Source organism: Anomalospiza imberbis, chromosome 1 (assembly GCF_031753505.1).
Source record: "Anomalospiza imberbis isolate Cuckoo-Finch-1a 21T00152 chromosome 1, ASM3175350v1, whole genome shotgun sequence".
Classification (NCBI taxonomy): Eukaryota; Metazoa; Chordata; class Aves; order Passeriformes; family Viduidae; genus Anomalospiza; species Anomalospiza imberbis.
This window is the reverse complement of record NC_089681.1, coordinates 37,198,067-37,219,587: the sequence shown is the minus strand read 5'-3', so window position 1 is coordinate 37,219,587 and position 21,521 is coordinate 37,198,067. Positions and strand designations below refer to the sequence as shown.

At 37.9% G+C, this 21,521-nt stretch overlaps 1 protein-coding gene across 8 annotated transcripts in view; it reads left to right on the top strand.

Annotated features, from left to right (window-relative positions):
• CHD7 (chromodomain helicase DNA binding protein 7) overlaps window positions 1-21,521 on the top strand; it is a 133,275-nt gene that overhangs the window by 55,976 nt on the left and 55,778 nt on the right. For all 8 annotated transcript variants that reach the window (XM_068188026.1, XM_068188001.1, XM_068188045.1 and 5 more), the window contains one exon: window positions 17,661-18,082. In XM_068188026.1, coding sequence (XP_068044127.1) covers window positions 17,661-18,082 — 422 coding nt within the window. The remainder of the gene's footprint in view (window positions 1-17,660; window positions 18,083-21,521) is intronic.

Here is a 21,521-nt window from a genome sequence, read left to right as displayed (position 1 = left end):
GTGGGACCTCACCTGGAGTGCAGCATCCAGCTCCAGGGTCCGTAGCACAGGGGAGACATAGATCTCTTGGAGTGAAGTCAGAGAAGAACACAAAGATCACTGGAGGTCTGGAATTCCTCTCCTATGAGGAAAAGCTGAGAGAGTTGGGGTTGTTCAGCCCAGAGAAGAGAAGGCTCTGTAGAGATGTTATTGCAGTCCTTCAGTACGTAAGGAGGGGCTTATAAGAAAGACGGGTACAGACCTTTTAGCAGGTCTTGCTGTGATAGGACAAGGGGTAATTTTAAACTGAAAGAGGACTGGTCTAGATTAGATATAAGAAAGACATTTTTTTTAATGGTAAGGGTGATAAAGTAATGTAACAGGTTCCCCAGAGAGGTGGTAGATGCCCTATCCCTGGAAATGTTCAATGTCAGGTTGAATAGGCAACCTGATTGAAGATGTCCCTGATTATTGCAGGGGCATTGGACTAGGTTGCCTTTAAAGTCTTTTCTGACCCAAGCCATTCTGTTATCTCTCCAGGAGGGCATTCTCTGTTGGCTCCTGATGGTGTATCCACACCTCACCTGGAAGTTATGGATTGTACAGTGCCACCTTTTATGGAAAGGCCATGAAAGGACCAGTGTTATATTTGTTATGCGTTATATTTGCTTTTCGCTTTGAAGGGATCTGGACATAGCTGAGCCTTTTCTGGGGGATTGTAAGATTTATAGTGGGAAGTGTCAGCATGAAACCAAAGTTACCTGAGTTTGACAGGTCAGTATTAGTAAGCCACTTAAAGGTGGTTTTAGCCTGTGATATGTACCCTCCTGTGATATGTAACTTCTTCCATCAGAAAATCTTTGTGTAACTTGAATCAGTGGGAATTTGTTGGTGGGTCACACAAACATGATCACTGTTTCCATTTCAAAGGGCGGAGCTATGCAGATGCTAACATGCCTGGGGTTATAGAGGTGACCACAAACCTCCTCCGTCTTCCACCTCCACCATCCTGGGTGAGCTCCTCCACATCTGCCTGGAGCTCTGCTCTGAGGGGTGCCTGCCTCAGAAACCCTACCTTGAGTTAGCACTGCTTGTTTGTCAGCTCCTGCCCACTTTCTCGAATGTCAGCTTGACTTCTATGGATTTACATGTTCTCAAAAAAGCCTTTGGGTGTCTTCTGTGTTACTTTGTCTTCTAACAGATCTAGACTATAACCTCTGCAGCTTCAGTATGTGATTTCCTCAATTTAAAGGGTTTTTACTGACTATGTCTAATCGGATAATCAGAGATTCTCATGTAGAACTGTGGGGACTGGTACACAAAAAGCACACTAGCAGTGCATGTGAAAATGCCGACCTTGCTTCAATGCTAGAAAACCACCAGTTTATTTCTTGCAAGTTAAAAACACAGAATTACTTAAATCTTGATCAATATCTTTCAAGTCAGAAATATGTTCTGTGAGTTTAGCTGCTGAAGAGGTAGATGCTTGTATTCATAAATGAAGCAAAGAAAACATTGTGGGGGAGAAAATAAATATCCAAGAAAACTTGAATTGTAAGTAGATGAAGTATGATCTGCGGGTTGCTTGCTTTTTCAGTTATCAACTGTGTAAGACTTACTAGTAAGTGTAAAAGATAAAAGCTCTTGCTCCTTTCTGTCTCTTTCAAGTGTCTCTACATCAGTTTGTATCAAACTTAGCCTAAAACAAAACAGTTCTATAAACCATTCAGTTGCCCCAATGGGTGGGGATAGAAGAAGGGGTTTTGGATTATTGATTAACTAATCTGGAGAACCCTCAAAGCAGGGTGTGGACTTCTGGGCTGGGAGCTATGGGGTAATTTCTATGGAAAAGGTTCCTCTTTTTCTGAGGGAAGAATTTGTTCTACCTTCATTTATCCTCATTGATTCTGATCTCTTGTATTAGGGATGTGTGTAGGAAGCTCTTGAGGAAGAACAAGTTTTCCAACACAGCATAGAAAAAGGTGAAATTCTCTCAGGAGTCTTTTTAGTTGCAAAAATCTGGTTGGCAGATTAAGACACAGGCCCAGCAACTGGATGCTGGCTCCCTCCTGCACTAACCCACTCCTTACAAGTATATCACTAATACTGAAATGATGTAACTGCATAAATGAACAAATGATGGATGATCAGTAATTTAGTAAATTGCATAATTCTGCTTTTCTCAAGTCTCTGTTGTCTGGAGTACTTGAAAATAAAAGACTTCTGCATTGTTTGGGGAAAATTGTCCAAACCAGGGAATAGAAAAGTTACTGCATAAGAACACTGGTACTGTGGCATCATTATTTAATAAGGAGCCTTTTCTATTTTAAACAACATTGTTGCATTTTATATGATAGTCATGATACAAAGACTATTACTTTTTGAAGAAAAAAATTTACAAAAACATACATTTGAAATCACAGAGATTTTTTGGGGGGTATCTCAGTAATCACATTTATAGCTGTGGTGACTTAAGGATGTGTGTGATGTAAAGCTTATAGAACAGGTAATACTACAGGGTTTTTCCTCACTATTTTGGCCAGTGTAGTTATAAAAGCTTTTTAGGTAGCCAACACCTTTTCTCAGGTTTGAAGATAAAATTTCTGTGACCAGGAGTTTGTTTTACCAGCCCTATTAGTCTGCTTAATAGATGCTTTCTTCCCCTAGAAAATTAAGCATAAATGTTTTTCTAACCATATTTAACTCTTTTCTAGTTAAATATTCTAGTTTTCTTCATTAGTATGTTCGATGTTTGTCATATTCCAAATTGGATTTGTTAAAATGCATTTATTTTTTAATGTAAACAAGATTTTGCTCTTGATTTTTACTGTTCCCAGTCATTAGAAGGAAAGTATTTGTAAAGGTTGTCTGGGCCATTGAGTTGAGCTTCCAGCTGTCACATCTGCCATCTTATGAACTGCTTTTCTAAACCTCATCAAAGTCAAAGAGCACTTGGCTTTTGCTTCCAGTATTCCTGGTTTTTGAAATTCTTAGTCAGATCAGATCAGTTTGAATGTTGGAACAGGAATCTGACTGTTCTAAATTTATTAGATGCCAGTTTCATACTGAATTTGCTCTGGTGTCAATTTTACCCATCTTAATTATTTTTGTTTACTGTATTAGGATCTGTCAGTGTTTTGATAATTAGCAAGCTATCTAATGTAAGTTAAATTCCCTTTGGACTTCTCCTTCAGGATAATCTGTAGTTGTACCTGAGGTGTAATTGTTGTTGATGTGGATGATTAAAATTTTGTGCAGTGTTGTACTCTGGCACAAATACTTCCCTAAGTTTACTGGAAGTAATCTTGAGAGGCAGTTGACTGTTTTAATTTTCTTTTCCTCATTGTACATCACACCAGTTGTTTACAGACAATCCTGTGGTTTAAGTACAAACTATTTTGGTCTTTAGCTACACATTCTTACATCATTTTATGTAAGTATATATGAATTTTTAAAAATCAGGGGTAATAGAATGGCACAAAAATTACAAGTACTGAAATATTTCAAGTTTGGAAATGTTTATGAAATACTGATTAAACTTCAGAGGGCTCTACACTGATGGGCTTAATTTCTGTGTTAGTGTTTTGAAGTGAGGTGGCCCACAGTTCTGAGGATCTCACTTACAACTAGGATGGTGAGTAAGCACAATGTGCTCTAGTTCTAGGAGAGACCTTCAGCTGTGTAAGGCTTAAAGGACACCTTCCTTGGCAGTAACATTTAAAAATACTAATTCCTCTTACTCATTTGTAATCCTCTTCCCACAGTTTGAGCTCAGGACTATAATGGAACCTATTATGGGGAAAAGGTCTATGACTCAGCCATTGAGCCATGCAAACTCTTGGCTTCTTTAATTGGCACCATTAAATCTTTAGTAGTATGTCTCTCATAATATATAGGTGTCATTGGTATAAAATGCGTCACTGCTGAAGATATATTGTACCTTTTGCTCTCTGATTTCTGTGACTTGATCAACCATAGGTGCTTAAAGGCTGGCTAATCAGACTTTTAGAATTACTGCTTAACTATTTAGGAGTGTATTGAAAAGAAAATGTAAGAGAGCCATTGCACAAATCATTACTTTCCAGGTTATTTTCCTTTTCTATTTAGACACAGGAGAGGGAAAAGGAAAAACCTGTCTTTGCATTATGTTTTATCAACATAGAAGCTATTTAACTTGAAGACTGAGTATCTTCTACATGACAGGATGAGAGAAGTTAATTCTTGAGCATATAACCAGGGGACAACTGGCTTGATGTAGTTGATTTTTTTCCCATGTTGCAGGCTGTTTTTGGGGTTGGTTTGGCACATTTTTGATTGTGTTGATTTTTTTGTACAATATTGGAAAGTGAACATTGAAACAGCTGTACCTTGGGAAGGGAGTCAGACATCATTAGAAACAATTTAAACACTGAAAGTTAAATGTTTGAATACATATGTATATATTAGTAAATGCATGTATATGAGGAGCAATAGCAGCTTTTAAATCTTCTTTTGTGGTTTTCCCACATATTTAATATGGGACACTTAAAACTTTTCAGTATTTATGTTGGTGTAAGCGTTAGTGGCTCTGAAAGAAGGGTGTGATGAGGGCATTGGAAAGCTGTAATTGTTTGTTACCATCTGAGGAGTCTGCCTTGTGTCTCTAGTTGGCAAGAAGGTTTGGTTGTAACATTTATATATACTTTTTGAAAGTAAGTATCAAGAAAGAAGTAAGTGACAAAAAATGTTAAACTATGTTACTTAACACAAACTTTATCTTATTGTGCTTGGGGAATGATGGCAAGCTGCAAAGCTGTAGTTAAAAAAGATCTGAAGTAGGACTGACACTACATGTTCCTGATGCCTATAAAATAGGATGTAATCTGTGTATGTAACCTTTTGTGATAGAAGTAGTTTTTTAATTACTTTGGTTTTATTGTTTGAGGTATGGCCTGATAATTTGTTGACTGTATATTATCCAGTAAACCTGATAATGAGTATCACTGAATCCCTTGAACCAGGCAGACTTTTCCTACAAACAGTGCCTCTCTTCATATCTTTGTAAAAATAGCTAAATTGATGCCTCAGGTTTAAGCTTTCGTATTTTTCAGATTCTGTGCTGCTTTAGTGTGTAGATCTGAGCTTCATATCAGGGGATAGTAGGCTTTCTTCACAGAGTAGGTAGACAAAACAATTCCTTCTCCAGCTTGGAACCAAGGACAGCTGATCCAAATTTAGGCCCAAGAGCATAAACAACATGGACTGAAGAGAAAAAAACCAAGAAGGATGGGATTTCATAATCTAAAGCTATAATGAGACAATTAACTCCAATATGCTAATGGACCAGAACTTTATAAAAGTGAGAGACCCTGTGACCTGTTGGCCATTTTGTGACTGTGTTGGGTTCATCTTGGGTGTTGCCCTGGCTGGGCTCTTGCGCTGCCCAAGGTATATCCATTAAAGCTTTCTAATGAATACCTGCTTTATTCTTTAACTGTCTGGTCTCTGTTCTAGGTCAGCCTTCACAAGACATCAAAACTTCACCAACCACCAATTCATTCATCATCTTAAGTCTTCTATAATGTGTATTCTCCATTTTACATATGAGTAAACCAGTACAGAGGGATAGGGAATTGCCTGAGGCAAGAGTGATAGTAATGGGATTTGGAGCTACTTTGTGTGTGTTATGCTGGGCTGTATTGCCCTGAAGCTGAAGCCAGTAGTTATCCACGTAGGTGCTCACCGTTGAGCAGTTTTCAAGAAGGTCCATGGCGAGTCCTTTGCCAGAAACCCCTTTTAGTAAGAAATGAGTATGTAATTTAAAAGAAAAGAGAAAAACAAAACCCAACAAAACAAAAGCCCATCTAGGGAAAAAAAAGTATCATAATGAGTTGAGGCTGGTAGGAAGAAGTAACATATCTTTCCTGACGTTAACTGCTTTCATCACTTGTCATAGTCTTCCCCAAGATAACATGAGTCTTTTCTTCAGGATAATGTCATAGTCATTTAGATCTGATTTAATCTAGAAGTCTCATCCATGCTGTGAACTGCGTGAGGCAGCAGTTGTAGAATAACTAGGGAAGAGTCACACTGTAGGTTAGAGATATTACTGTAGAAAGTTAAGCAGTAGGGCATAAAATGCATTTAGTAACAACAATTATTCTTTGTTTTCTAGTATCTGAAATATTTAAATAATTTAGACTGTAATGTAAAAAAATAAAGATATGTTTATAATTTACGGAGTGTTTTCTTAGGGTTACAATGAACTTTAAGTAATCTTTCCAAGACAGCATTGCATATTTGCTGTTCCACTTGCAGGCTGACTTACTGGTTAGTGCCTGAAGAAAGGTTTTGAATTTCTGCTGGAGAGGAACAGTTTAATATTGGATAAAATGAGTTAGAAAAGTAATTCCAACTTATTTGGGGCATCTAATAGAAGTAAAAGTGATGGTGGCAGTGGGATTTTGGAGTTTCTTTTTCTCTCATGATGTGGTATTTCTTTGTGATTAAGGAAATGGCATTTAGACTGTCAAAATATAAAGTTATAGTTTTAGATTATAAATCTCCTAGTACTAAGTGTGCTCACCGTTATTATGAGATTGAAACAGCAGCAATTAAACTTTTGAGATTTGGAGTAGACATAAAAAGTAGAGACAGCTTGATTGAGATATGGTGGATGTAATCTTGTGGTATCAGAAAACATGTATCAAATATGGTCTTTTGTGAGAAAATTCTGAGATGAGGCTCTTTTATTCAGAGGAAGTTAGCAAATGTAAAGGTTAGAATAATTAAATAATAATAATAATAATAGGTTTAGAGTGGTTTAACTTTCTTTCTTTGGTGGTACCTCAGTATTTTAGAGTATTAGAAGTCCATGCGATCAGAGAATTCTGTGCTTTTTTAAATACGTAGCAGAAAAGACTTGAGTACAACTTTGTTGTTTTAAAAAAAAAGGGCACCAGCACAAGTTATGAATGAAAAGGATTGCATCTTTTGCTTGTGGATACTGTTCAACTTCACCTTGCACAGAGGGAAGATGGCAAGGGAATAAAAAGAGTATTGCATGATTTGCCTAGTGGGTCTCTTCCAGTCATCCAGATAAAGTATCATTGAAGTGAATGTTTGTCAGCTCCAAACTGAAACCAAAGTGTACTATCTGTGCTGGTAGTGTTTCTTCTAATACTTTCAGCTAATTCTTCTTGATCTGATACATTCTTAACTGCAACATATCTTGATGAAATTATAAAAATATCTTATTGCAAACCATGGAAAATTCAGAGTACTCTGTGATTTAATAAAAATACTTGGAGATGGTATTGTGGAAGTATCTTGGGACCTCAATGGACTACTGCTTTCTATGGACAGGAGTAAAAACTCAGGAGTTCTAGTCCTTTTCACATCTGTTGAAATCTTTAACATTTAAGGCCATTGCCCTTTCCTTGAATGTGATATACATATTTATACCTTTGGGGAAAACTTGTTATTTCTTGGGGCGGGCAGATAGAGGAAGTGATAAAGTTCTTAGTAAAGACTCTGTGAATTGCATCCTCTTTTCACCAGCCTTGTCATCTGATGCATGTTTGTCATTAAATTGACTGGTATATTTTTTATATGTGCAGGCTTCTTAAACATGGATGTTTAACAAGAAGCTGATGGTAGGGAACTCTTAAAAGAAAAATGCTTGGCTTTTGTTTTCCTAGGTATATAAGGAAGGGTTAGGAAAGTGATAGAGAAGTTATATCTATTCCTACTGTATTGGAACAAAGTTCATACGCTAATAAATGTAATGGCCTAAAAATGCATTTGAAAGCATTTTACTGGTTGTTGCTGTATCTTACTGTTTATGAATGTTTGGTGTTGTGCTCTTCAGTTGCTGAAGAGCAACTCCGTCATGTCTATGAGTGAGGACTTACTGGGCAGCTGTGATCCCTCGGCTGTCTCTGGGATGGCTTTCTCAAAGATGAGCTAGTCCTGTTGAAGACCCTTGCATTAGAGTGCCCTCAGAAGAGGGGTGAGAGGTTGCCCTGGGGCAGATAAGAATGGCAAAACAGAGTGTGAATTACATCAGGAAGGCTGAAAGGACTGGCTGTGACTGGTGTCTTTCTAAAGCTTCCCAAGACTGGAAGACAAGCCCAGAAGAAAGGCCACTCAGGTGTGCATACACAAGCAGGTGCAAGGACACCCTGAAGGCTGAGTTTGAGGACTTTCTGGCACAGGCTGTTGTAATAAAGTACAGAGGCATGTAGTGGTGCCAAGTAATTAGATTGGGGCAATATGCAGTTGTAGCCACATGGTGCCCATCTGCTCCCAGTGGATTTCCTTACAGTCTGTTGCAGTTTGGTCCTTTTGCAGTCTATAACTTCCTCATGAAGGGAATGGTAGGGAGGGGCACTCACTAATCCTTTTCTCCCTGGTGTGGCCAATAGGAGAACCTGAGGGAATGGTATGAAGTTGTTTCAGGGGAGGTTTGGTTTGGATATTAGGAAAAAGATTTTTCCTCAGTGGTGGTTGGACACTGGAACAGGCTCCCCGGAGAAGTGGTCACAGCCCCCAGCCTGACAGAGAAGCATTTGGATGTTTTCAGGGACATGATATGACTCTTGGGGTGTCCTGTGCAGGGCCAGGAGTTGGACTTTGGTGATCCTTGTGGGTCTCTTCCAACCCAGGATATGCTATGATTCAGTGATTCATTGTTTAAAAGCATTAGTGTTGTCCTTACAAATAATAAGCTGGAGCTCACAGGATGTTCATCAGACAGGTGGACATTTCTCTTATTTGTATTTACTTGATCCTTAAGTGCTGCAGAGCACACAGGAGAAAAATGTTTCCTGCCCTACAAGTCTTCAGCTTAATCTAATGAATAAACCCACCCCAATCATACTGCCTGTCTCTCTATAGTTGTTCTTTCCTTAGACTAAAGTAAACTTTTTTATTATAAATAAGAAGATGAAGTGCACTTATTCTGAATTCAGATAAAGCATACTTTATTAGAGGTTTGGCAAATCAAAAAATAAGTATTTCTTCTGACTTAACACATACACCTTGTATTTTAAATTTTTAATAGTATGTATTTATCAAGTAAACATACAATATAGTATCTTATTACCCATCACCTTATATTTTTTTTTACATTTATAGCCTGTTAAATAAGTTTTCCTGTAACTCTTGGGTGTTAGAAGGGGTGGGGGGTAAAAAAATACCAGAATAGAAACTCTCTTGCTGTTGTGGTGTGTAATGCTATTACTGCTACTATTACTTGCAGTAGTGAAAGCACAGATGGAACTTTTTCAGTTGCCTGTGGTCAGAAGAACCAGTGCTTGTGCCACGTATGCTTGTCTTTGATTTTCTCATAAACCTGGTGCAGTGTGCTGCATGTCACTGTGATTCAAATTTGATAACAGAAAGATTATTGATAAGAGTAGATACGATCTATTTAAGGTCCCTCTGAAAATGGTTCTCTGAGCAACTTTAGTCTTCTGTAGAAAAAGCAAAGTTTTAGAGGGCATTTATTGCTTTTATTACTGTGGGCAGGCCCTAAGTGCTTAATATACCAAGTCAGCCAGAACTGGTTTGTTACATTTTCTTTTTTGGGTAGGGAACAGGGTGTTTAGTGGAAATCATAGTTGGTACCACAGCATTATGAACTATGGTGATAGCAATACAATGTGATGTAGGAACAGGTTACCCTTCAGAGAGGATGGATCTCCATGCATTTGATGTTCAGTAGCTGAATAGAGAGAATTCTGCTGGTGGAGAGAGGAGGCTGCATGTACAGGGCAGTACACTTTTGTCTCTCCCCTCAGGACCTTGGATTCCAAATCATGGCTGTGCCCAATAGAAGGAGGGTATTTGCATTTGACTGTTTTGGAGGAGCTACTTTGCTGTCACAGTGAAGCAAAGGGGCTGTGGGGAACATGGAGGCAAGCCCAAGAGCAGCAATTCAGCCTGTATGTAGGCTAAAATGTTAGAGTTGTCTTTAGGAGTGCTACTTTATTTAATAATAGCAGTTTAATTATTACTGTTTTGGTTGAGTATGTGTGGATATTTCTTCCCCTATATTACCCCTTTACTGGAGAAGTTGAAGTATTGTACTATATTTTCTGGAGACTCATCCTGACACATTCTTTATGACTTCCCTATCTTGCCTGGTGATGGGCAGCCTTGTCTTAGAGGGGTTGGAAAAGACTGTTGGTAAATCTCTTGGATATTCTCTAATCCAAGGAATTCTCTAGTAAGCACTAGGAATCTTGATAGCTGTGCCTGGGAAATAACTTCACAGACATAACTTCACAAAGAGAATACACACATTTTTAAATACAAATGTTACATGGCAGAATCAAAGAACCCTTAAGGTTGGAAAAGACCTTTAAGATCCTCAAGTCTGACTGTCAACAACTTCTGTGGTAAGACATGTTGGCATGTTCTGGCACGTCTTCTGCTTGATAGTGGAGCATGTGCAAAGCGAAGTTTCCTTTTACTAGGAACCAGGCATGCAGGACAAACTTGAGGTGGACAAGCTGTCAACATGAGCAATAAGCTTTCACTAGTAGAATTCAGCACCTAATCGTCACACCCTTTGTTATGTGTCTCTGCAGCTACAGCTAGTAAAAACTTGCCAAAATCATGAGTCCTCAACCAGTCTACATAGTGATGATGGAGAGTAGAGAGTCAGGCTGCTGTTGTGTAATACCTGGGACCTGTCCTGCTTGCATTAGGGGTAACCTTATACTGCTAAGTCAGTCTATATTGCAAAGTAATCTCTAGCAAAAAAAGTATTAATAAAAGTTTGTCTTGTTGACCATCACATCATCAGTTACATACAATCCTTGTGAAAGCTGTTGAAATGTCTTACATGTAGAGCCAATTTGGAGCATGCGTGCTTCATTACTGTAGGAGTGGCAATTGTCTGAGATTGCCTGGTCAACACTGATTCTGATCAATTCTGATCAATGGACAGCAGCCTAGGACATCTCTTATGGGACAAGCTTGTTGTTTCTTGAGCTATGAACAAATTGTCAGCACTCATTTCATTGGCTGATATTCCATAGCTTAGTAATATATCTCACTTTTTCTTTGAGCACAAAACACTACATATAATTGCTTGAAATTATAATGGGACATTTGCTTTTTGGATGGCCACATTAGTATAATTCATCTTTTGTAATCTGTGTTTCTTCACAGAGTACACAACCAGTAAATAAATAATTCTATTGCTAGGCTGAGACTCAATTAAGAAACTCTGTGTTTTGCATAGCATGTTTTTATTCCTCCAAATACTATTATTGGGTGATATTTTCAGCTCCACCAAATCAGAAATTGTAGCAGTTTTACAGTGGTAAGCAGAGGGCACTAAGATTGGTTTTAATCGCTTCCACTCCAATGTTAGGATGGTGTTGGCATCAGAATTATATTTTTTTTGGTGCAGAGTTTTTCAGAAACTTACAAACAGGTTTCAAGGAGCAGTAACAGAGCAGGATGACTTAGAATTGTCTTAGATTATTCTGTTTTCTCATAAGACTTGATAAAGAAACAAAATGGTATTGCAGCAGCACTTCGCTAAAACATTAACATTTTTCATGCACAGTAGTTTTGTCTTGCTAGAAAGGTATTACTAGAACTTCTATTTTCTATACACTTTCATCTGTGTTCTGAACTTGTATGTCAAGAAATTTAGATTCCTTTCAAGTCTACTTTCATTCTCATCTGGTGTGATGTCTTTCCTTTTATTACAGAGATCACTGACATCGTATGGTGGTTTATAAATCCCAGTAGTCACTTTGGAACTACAATTTTCTTAGGAGCGTTTCTGAATTACTGAGATACCAGTTATTTCTAAACAGAATCATGTTCCCCAAAATATTTTAAGTATTTTCATATAGTACAGTAAAAGAAACATACACATCTTCAAGGTAGTAGTTTCACAGAAAAGGGAAGGGATCATCATTCACAATAAAGGAGAAGAAACTGATCAGTAAAACATATTTTTTAAACAATTACGGGTGTGAATGTAGTCTTGAGGATGTTTCTGAACTTCAACTACTATAGAAAAAATACTGTACAGCTTTTGCTGAATGTAGGCACTGGCATTTGGCCGGAGTTTTGGTGGTGTTGATTCCTGTTTACTCTAAGGTTTTTACTGATATGTGAGCTCTGCATATGGACAATGTCAGGAAAGTATGGAGGTCTAGAAAGGGTGACACGTTTCACAGTGAGGGGGCACTAAGAGAGGCCTAACGCTGAAATTATTCATAAGACGAGTTGAGAATTGCAGGGACAAAGCAAAGTATAGAGACATGACTCAGAAAGTTCCCAAATTAGTCAAGATGAGTAGTGCTTTCCAAATAATGCAGAGGGAGGATAAATCCTGTCATTAACCTTTGAAAGGAAGAATCATGGAGCAATTTGGTTATGTGATGGCTTTTAACACCTCTTGGGCTATCCCATCTGGAAGGATACAAATTCAAAATGAATGATCTCTGGCACTAGGTAGAGCTGCTGCTGGAAGCATGCTGTAGTGTGTGTTCAGTTTTCAAGGAATTCGCACAGGTTGCTATTTTAACTTCTCCAGAGTGAAGGTGATAATTGAACAGGCTTGCAGTTGAGAATATTCTGCAATGATTTATCTAAAGTGAAATTATCCATTGTATAGAGATCATACCAAAGTGGTTTGTATTTTGAAGTCAGTGGGGACTGACTGAGCACTTGCTGTACTGTTAGATGACTTAGTAAACCAACATTCAAGAAAATTTAAATGGAGTGTTGTTGTTGTAGATCTTTATTTAAATATGGAAAAGACCATGGAATCTGGAAATAATACCGACGAGGGAAATTAAAGTGTAGTTCTGGTAAAAAGTTGGAGTTTTTTTCCATTGTTTGTTATTTGGTGCTGATGTTTAAATTTCACAAAGTTAGCTGAGTCACATCACATACTTTGCTGCTCTTGCTTCATAATTTGTGAAGCTCAATATTGACTCCAGTTGCTGCTCTGTTAGGGAAGTGACACTCAGCTGCTTTCACTACAGTTGATTGTGGTTCAGTCCTTGTTCAAGCAACAGAAAAACTCTCCTCCTTAACCTCCCTCCCTGCCACTCACCCTCACTGGATTAATCCTACATCTTGTCCATCTTTCTACTTCACGTAACAGGCCTGGTTTGAGGCAGCTCTCTGTGCTTCGGTCTGGGGAGAATGAGCTTACACTCTATAAATGTAAGCAGCTGTGAAACACGGGCAAATTGGTTTAATTTTTCAAGTCTTGGTGATACCTGTTTGGAAGCTCAAAAATAGATTTGAGTTCCAGAAATTTTGCAGTCTAGAATCCAACAATTCTATTTCTCTAATAGCATTTTCATTTTTTAATTTCCTTGGGTGTTGTTGGCTCTTACTGACAATGCTGTATAGCCTGTTGTGCCACAAATTGTTTTAACACTTCGGAGTTCTTGAAGAATCTCTGTTTTTCTCTAATAAGCTGCAATCTTTAGGAGTATCCTGCATTGTGATATTGCATGTTAATAGCATTGATTAACTGTCGAGCAGTGGGAACTGATGAGAAAATGTCCATTGTAAAATTAAATGGAATTACTGAAGACTGCACCATGCTGCTGGTTAGGGAGGTGACTAGCCCCAGTAGTCGCTGGTAGGAGTATTAATGTGAGCTCCAGGTTTTTTCACATGATTAAAACAGGCCATCTGTTCTTTGTTAAATGTTTACAAAAACAGCTTTTCTCTAAAAGATTTAAAGAGATGTGGGTCTAGTAAACACACCAATATTTTTGAGCACCTTTTTCACCTTATTTCAAATAATACCAAAAATAATTCTGCTGCAATATCAAATAGGATGAATAGCTATTTGTGTTTAATCTCCACTGGTTTCTTTCCCATGGAAGATTAAATTCTGTACAAACATACTAAATTATGGCTTTGTTACTCCTAAAAGCAGCAGGATAAGCAATTTCTGTGAAATATGCAGATAATTTTTTTCAATCTTTTGATAAAAATTTGTAATATACATATTTTTTTTAATTCTATAAATGGAAAATGGGGTTCTTTCACTAGAAATTGTGACCCTGTAACTAGAGCTAATCCTTTCTAGATTTAAAGAAGTAGAACTATTTGAAATAATTCCCTGTGGTAGGCTTAATCTAATATTTATAGTGAAAGCCTGTTGTTCTTCCTTTTCTCCCTACTTAAGAAAGAGCAGACAACTGGTTTGGGGTAAGAAAATGCATCTTTCAAGCTGCTTCCAGTCTCTTCTCAGTAGATTTGTGCTGCTTCTACACAGCTTCACACTAGGGAGCAATGTGGGGTTGTCAGTTAGGGATAAACGGTTTTAGCATATTGCAGACGTACAGCCACAGACTTCCTAGAAAAAGGAAAGTATTCACAGCTCTTTCTTTGAAAGAGTGCCATAATTTAGAAAATCATGTATAAGTGGATTACAAAACGTGCCAAACTGCAAGGGGAGTGGCACGTGGCAAAAGTAATATATTTTCAAGTAATAGCAAATACAGCCTACAAAGCCTAATTAGGGCAGAATTGTCTTTTTGTAGCTCCAATGTTCCAGAGATTCTGAATGATATGAACCAAAACCATAGTATTATTATGCTTGGTAACGCACACAACTTGATCCTTTAAATAAAAGGCAGTAAGTTTGGGGGTTTTTTAGTATTTGTTTCAGGCATAATGTTTTAGTCTAATGTATAGTCTTTCGTTGTTTTAGAGCCCGAGAATGACTCTTGTGGATAAGGTTTCTGAAAAGTAAGAATCTGAAATTTCACAAGGTGCTACAGTGTGGCAGCAATCACTGCCATTCTCAGGGCCTTGCCTTCTGGCCAGACCTTATATTAAAACTGCAAATGTCAAGTCATGAAGGGCTGACACTGCTGTTGTGGAGATTGGAAAGCTTTGCTTTCAGATGTGCTTATGACTACTGAAAATTATTGTTCAGACTTAAACAAACAAAAACAACCCACAAGTCTTACTAAGGCAGCAAGGATTAATTTTTTTGAATACTGAAGCATTTATAAAATATTGATTTCAGTGATGGTCATACCACTAATGAAGTTGCAATGTTGAAAATTTTGTAAAATTTGATATACATGCCATTACTGGATTTCTTGTGGTTTGTTATATTTGTTGGTTTGGCGGTTTCACATGCACAAGAGGAAGAAAAATAAAACTACCGATTCTGACCTGTCCTAGAAAGTTGTGCCTTATCTATAAGCTTCTAGGTAATTGTAAAAGTCTCTCATAATATGGCAAACTAATAAAGTAGTGCCAAATTCAAGGTACTTGCTCAATACAAAATCTACAAATAATGGAAAGAAAACCCTGAAGTTCTTATGTGTTATATATAGCAGGTGAGCAGTATTTCAAAACAGGGTTGAGTATGGTAGGGGATGGCTCAGTGAAAAAATTGGTGAAACTTGTACTAGGAATTTCTGCAAAATGTAGGACGCATGAGATACCAAATAGCAGATAATGCAGAAATGTATTGACTGTCTTGCAAAAATACAGGTTAAAAGTGCTGCTCTGAAAACTCAGGGATAAGAAGTACTTACAGGTGATCTCAGTAATGTCCCTATATTTTCCTGCCTAAAAATAATGGTTAGTACAAGCATATATCAGTCCAAGATACAGAGAAGACAGTTTTATTCTGTGTCATATAACAAATCTGAGACACTTAATTCATTCAACCAAATTCACAACCAATCAGAACATTTTTAAAGATCACCATTTTATGTAATGTATAATTGGACTGCAGAACTCATTGTTACCACTGCCCCTGTGGGATAGTGTTTTCTGTACAGATACCCAGTTTTTGTGAACTTGCCAGCACGGAGCTGTACGTGCCAGTGGTGACTACAGATTTCTAGAACAGGTGTTGATTCATACTTCATGATGCCTAGCATGAGGTGGTCTTGAAGTGGGGCTGACTGATGCAGTGCTAATGCAATGAGTGCATGGGATTTTCATTAGAGCTGCATTTCCACTGCAACTTAGATCCTGTTGCTCTAAAAAGGATCTTAATAAACATGTGGAGGACAGAAACAAGCAGAAGTCACCCTTGGAAGTCCTTGGTTAATCCAAGAGATGCAGACCATCAGTCTGTCACTCAGGCCTTCCCTCTTGCTCTGTCTCTTCCATGAAGAACTGTAGTGTGTAGCATGTACCATTCAGACCTCTCTCAGACAGCATTCTTGTCTTACCTTCCTAAAAACCTTGCTCCTTTTGCTTCTGAGTATGTGAGTGTGTTCGGTGGGTTTATGTTACTGTGAAGAAATGGCAGAAGTAGTTACAACTGCACTGGTTCAGTTTGTTTACACTCAGAAAATTGTATTAAGATCTAGGTAGCTGAAGTAGATTATCTGTATATGCCCACCAGTTCTCCTTATGCTCAGGGAATAGTTTTGTAGCCATTCATTTGCATGCTTGCCACTTTTCAGCAAGTGTCATTGGAAAAAAAAGTGGAGAAAAGGAAATGCAAAGAACATTACAGTTACACTGGCACTGCTTTTTGTAGAAGTAAAATTATTATTCGTTATTAACTTTTCTTCTCCACAGTTCAACAAATCAAATACCTCAAATAGCTGCCCTTTTATACCATGATTAATCCACCTAGAGTCATCCTGACTTAATTTTTAGGGAACAGAAAAGGAGGAGAAACAGACAGAGAAAGGGGGTGGGTGAAATGATCTGACCATATATGTAGGTGCAAGAAAGGCATCAGTACAGTGTCATGCTATTACATTTCTTCTAGAAAAGCACTGTCGTCCTGCATTTATAACCATGGGCAGGCAGGGAGAAGCAGGCCAGAGCTTTGTTATGCTGCAGAGTCATGGTAGAGCTTAGATATCTTTTGACTGCAGACTCATAGATCTTTGTGTAGAACAGAACCATTGAAGTGAAAATAGTTGTTGATATATCCAATATATTTTAGTCTAGGTATTTAACATTTGTGTAATTATGCATAGGTTATCCTGTAGTTTGTAAGTTTGGTGTAAACCTGATACACTACAGAGACTTTGAAATAGGACGTTTATGCATGTTCATAAGCACTTACTGTAGTTCTCTGCCCAGTCTGGAGCAGGAACAAATCTGTTTCGAGTACAAGCTGGAAGCAGTGGATCTTGGACATAAAACATAACCTTGTATTACATTTTCAAGTGGCTTAATCCTTCACTTGCTGATCAAAATACCTCCTGTCACAGATGAGCCAATGTAAATTGCCTTAATTTTTTATCAATATAGCCTGTGAATACACCTTTATTCTCTTTCAAATGTCTAGAAACAAACTTTAACAGTTTTCTCCCCAAAGGACAGAATTCCAGAGCAGCTTAATAATTTTTAATAAGTTAATCATTCTACTAACAATTATTTTGAAATGTGTGAAGCAACAATTGATTTTATTTTGCATTGACATGTTGAAGACTAAATATTTTCTATATTTCCACTTTGCACAAGCTTTCAAATAATTTTACCCTTGATATAACAAGAGTCTCTGGTCATTTTGCTATTGTTCTGACTGCAAAAAGCTTTGTTCTTTGCTGTATTACTTCACAGTCTTTCAGATATACTGACTCTTTTTAGTAGGTTAATCTTGTGCTTAATATTTTCTCCCTCTGTTACCTCATGCTCCAAAAGAGCAAAGTTTTAGAAATCAAAGTTTCAGATCTCCAATTTTTATTTCTATTTATCTCTCTCAGCATTCTCCGTCGGAACCCTTTTTAGAGAAACCAGTGCCGGATATGACTCAGGTTAGTGGACCGAATACCCAGCTAGTGAAAAGCGATGATTATCTGCCGTCAATTGAGCCGCAGCCACAGCAAAAGAAAAAGAAAAAGAAAAACAATCACATTGCTGCAGAAGGTCCCAGTAAAGGTTTTGGTAAGGAAGACTTTCCTGGGGGACTTGACAGCCAGAATCTAAGCAGAAACTCAGTGGATTGCTCCCAAGAAGACAAGAAGAAAAAGAAAAAGCCCAAGGCAAAAAAAGAACCGAAGGATCCTAAAGAACCCAAGGAAAAGAAGGAACCCAAGACCCCCAAAGTCCCTAAGACCCCTAAAGAGCCAAAGGAAAAGAAAGCAAAAAATACCACGCCAAAACCCAAGACCAGCAAAAAGGCTAGGTAAGTCAGGAAACCTGTATATGCAATGAGAGAAAAACATTGTGTTTGTGGGATTTCTAGAGCATCTGTGCTAAATGGCGTGGGTGGAGAGGAAATCTTGTTTTGTCGTTTGCCTTATACCATCTACAACATCATGTTTTTGAGAAGCTTGGGCACATTTCTCTTGTTTGACTTTCCTGTTTATGGCTTCACAGTTATTTTAAGCAAGCTGGAAAGGCAGAGGGTTAGTTTTTCCTTTCAAGGCAGAAAAGTTTCTGGATGTGTTAGATTTCAAAAGTAACTCTTTCTCTTCTAATGCTCATCTGTGTGGTTTTTGTGTTAAGAAATTAAATTGCTTCAACATTAATGTAGGGTTTCAGAGATGAAGGCTGAGAGTAAAATGGTTTGATGATGTTTTTTCCCTAAATAAAGAAGTTAGGTGCTTCACATTGTTGTATGCTGTGCAACCCTTACAGACACTGTTTTATACTAACACAACTCATTGGCTCTAAGCTCTGCTGTTAAAAAGGCATTTTTATATGGATATTGATGTGTCCTCACTGTAGGGATGATATTCATTTTCCTGTTCCACGTAAAAACAATTTTCCTAGCAGAAAATCTTTGTGGCTAGACCAGATGGTTCAACCATGTTTCTTAACTGGGTTTCTTAACTTGCCATTCAGCATTGTGTACCTTTATCAGGATAGGCTTAAAATGTTACAGAGTAGTACAAGAAAGAATAAACTGTCATTACACATGAGTAAATATGTCATAGGTAATAACACAGATTCTTTCCTTGTCCCTCAAGTCCCTAAACAGTGTGGTTATAAATGCCTACTTGGAAGAAAACTGAGACCACAAAGACATTAAAGCTCAATATTTTTTTTCATTTGTACCTAAAATTTCTTACAACTGTTCTGAATTCATTCCAAACATCTGAATCTGTTTTTCAAGATGTGGCTAGAGTTATAAAATATAACTTCCAGATGGAAGCACAGCCAGACTTGGTTAATCCAAATCAGTTTGCAAAATCCATTTGTATTAGGGTTTAAAAATTGCACTTAATGAATCAGCTTTGCATATATTCTACAAGACTGACTATTTATTGGTTAGGTTTGATACAGCTCTATAGCTAAATGAGGATGGGCAGTAAGATGTTATTTGATGCTTTAGCAAGACAGAAAAGTTTCAGTACTAGCAGAGATGATGTTTCTTGAAGAATTTATAAATACTGGCTTGTAAAATCAAGAGTTGTTGTGCACAGGTTATATTAACCGTTCAGTAAATTACAGTTGATCAGCCTATCCCTTTTGCAGCATTTACTTTGGCTGTGTACCAGACTGTCCTAAGGATTGAGTTTACATACACAGCAGCAATTCACAGCTTAGAAAATCTCTTAAGTTATATATCATCCAGTATGTCTTTTTGAAATGAAAGTATTGTATCAGCTAAAATAGCCTTTTCATAGAATCATGAAATGGTTGGGGTTGAAAGGGGCCCCTAGAGATCATGTAGTTCAATGCCCTTGCTAAAGCAGGCTCACCTGTAGCAGGTTGCATGGGGTCCATTCAGGCAGGTTTTTAGTATCTCCAGGGAAGGAGACTCCACAGCCCCCGAGGGTAGCCTGTTCAGTGCTCTGTCACCCTCAAAGTAAAGTTTTTCTTTTTAGACAGATGGAACTTCCTGTGTTTCAGTTTGTACCCACTCTCCCATGTCCTGTCAGTGGGCACCTCTGAGCAGTGTCTGGCCCCACTGTTTCCACACCCATCCTTAAGATACTTGTATGCATTGGTAAGATTTCTTCCCAGTCATCTCCAGGCTAAACAGGCAAAGCTTCCTCAGACTTTCCTCTAATGACAGGTACTCCAGGTCCCTGGACTCACAGGATTAAAGGCTAACCAGGCTACATCGTAAATGTTACTGAGCATTTCCCAGATTTTTGCTGCCAAAAGTAAAAAACTGTTTACTGCAGGACTTCACAGTTGACAACATTGAAGTCTTGTTTGATAAACCTTGGAGGAGTCTGCCTCAAAAACGCCCATGGCTGATGGTCTGGACATCAGCGCTCAGAGCTGGTCTGTCCTGTCCATTCAATCCTAATACCTCTATGCGCATCTTCTCAAATCTTGGGGCATGCCGTGCAGGTTAAAGGAGCAGTGTTTCTTCTGAAGGAACTAAACACTGCTTGCTTAATTGTGTTTATAGGAGAGTCTTTATCTGCTTTCCCGTGCAATGACTCTTGTCCCTGGCTGGCTAGGTGATTTACTGTATTCTAGTAAGTTCTAAGCTCTGTTGTTTTACCTTTGAGAGAAACGTGTTTGGAGCAACAGCAAGAGCATTCGGTGTTCCTTATGCTTGCTCAGGGCTGTGGAGAAAGTCCTGTTTTTGCCAAAATGGGCTTGTGTCTCTTGTTACCAAATGCTCTCCTGAAAACAAGGTTGTTCTCATTTTGTGGTCTTGTCAGCTTCAATTTTAAGCTTCTTTGAAGAACCCAGAGACTGTGTGGGGATCCTATGCTGCCAAAGAATTTTAAATCAGTGAAAGAAACTTTGGCAATATCAAAGACTGGGGAACCTGTCCAGTGAGAGATCACTGAATCAAGTTTTTTAAATAAATCAACAGTCCAAATCATATAAGTCACAGTATTTCAGCAGCACTAACTCCAGAAAGGAGATAGTACAGTATCTTAGATGAGTGAGATTAATGTATGTTAATACAGATTATGGATGATTATGTAGAAGTAAAATATTTTGATAAAGTTAATGTCTGGCATGTCTTTACTGCTACTGCTTATATTGCTTAGTATTTTGCTTCTAAGCATTGAAAGGAATAGTGTAGTTTAGAAATCTAAAAACACTGTGTGTAACTAATGGTCCTCATTCCTGAGTAAGATGATCAGCTTCAATGGAAGAGTTTTGCAATCATATAAAATTAAGGTCAATAAAGTTAGGTATTTATTGAAGAGCAATTTTTTTTGCATCAAGCATAACAAGTCCTTAATAGTTAAGTTTGACACAGGCTGTATTAGAGCATACACATGGATGAAAAAATGTGATGTTTAATTATCTTAACCATTTTGTAATTTAATATAGCTCATAACCCTGTTATTTTAGTTCCAATTTCAACTAAAAGTATAATCCTTTTATGTAACAAATAAAAACAAAACCCCAGAAACTCTGTCCTTCACATCTCTGTTACCTTTGGTGTAAGTTGTGACAAAATGAGCAGCCTGCTTCACTGAAATGCACCTTCATGTGAGGGATAAGTCAGATTGGAAAATAGAAGAACCTGATTCATTTCATGGTGGTTTGAATTGTGTCATGGGATCTCAAAAAGAAAGAAAATGCCCAAATGAGCTGCTAGTATGTTACACTGCATAGTGAAAGAAAGATCACACATTTATAGTGTACTATTACACTTTTAATAGATATTAGCCCTATCCTACCAATAGTGAAAGACA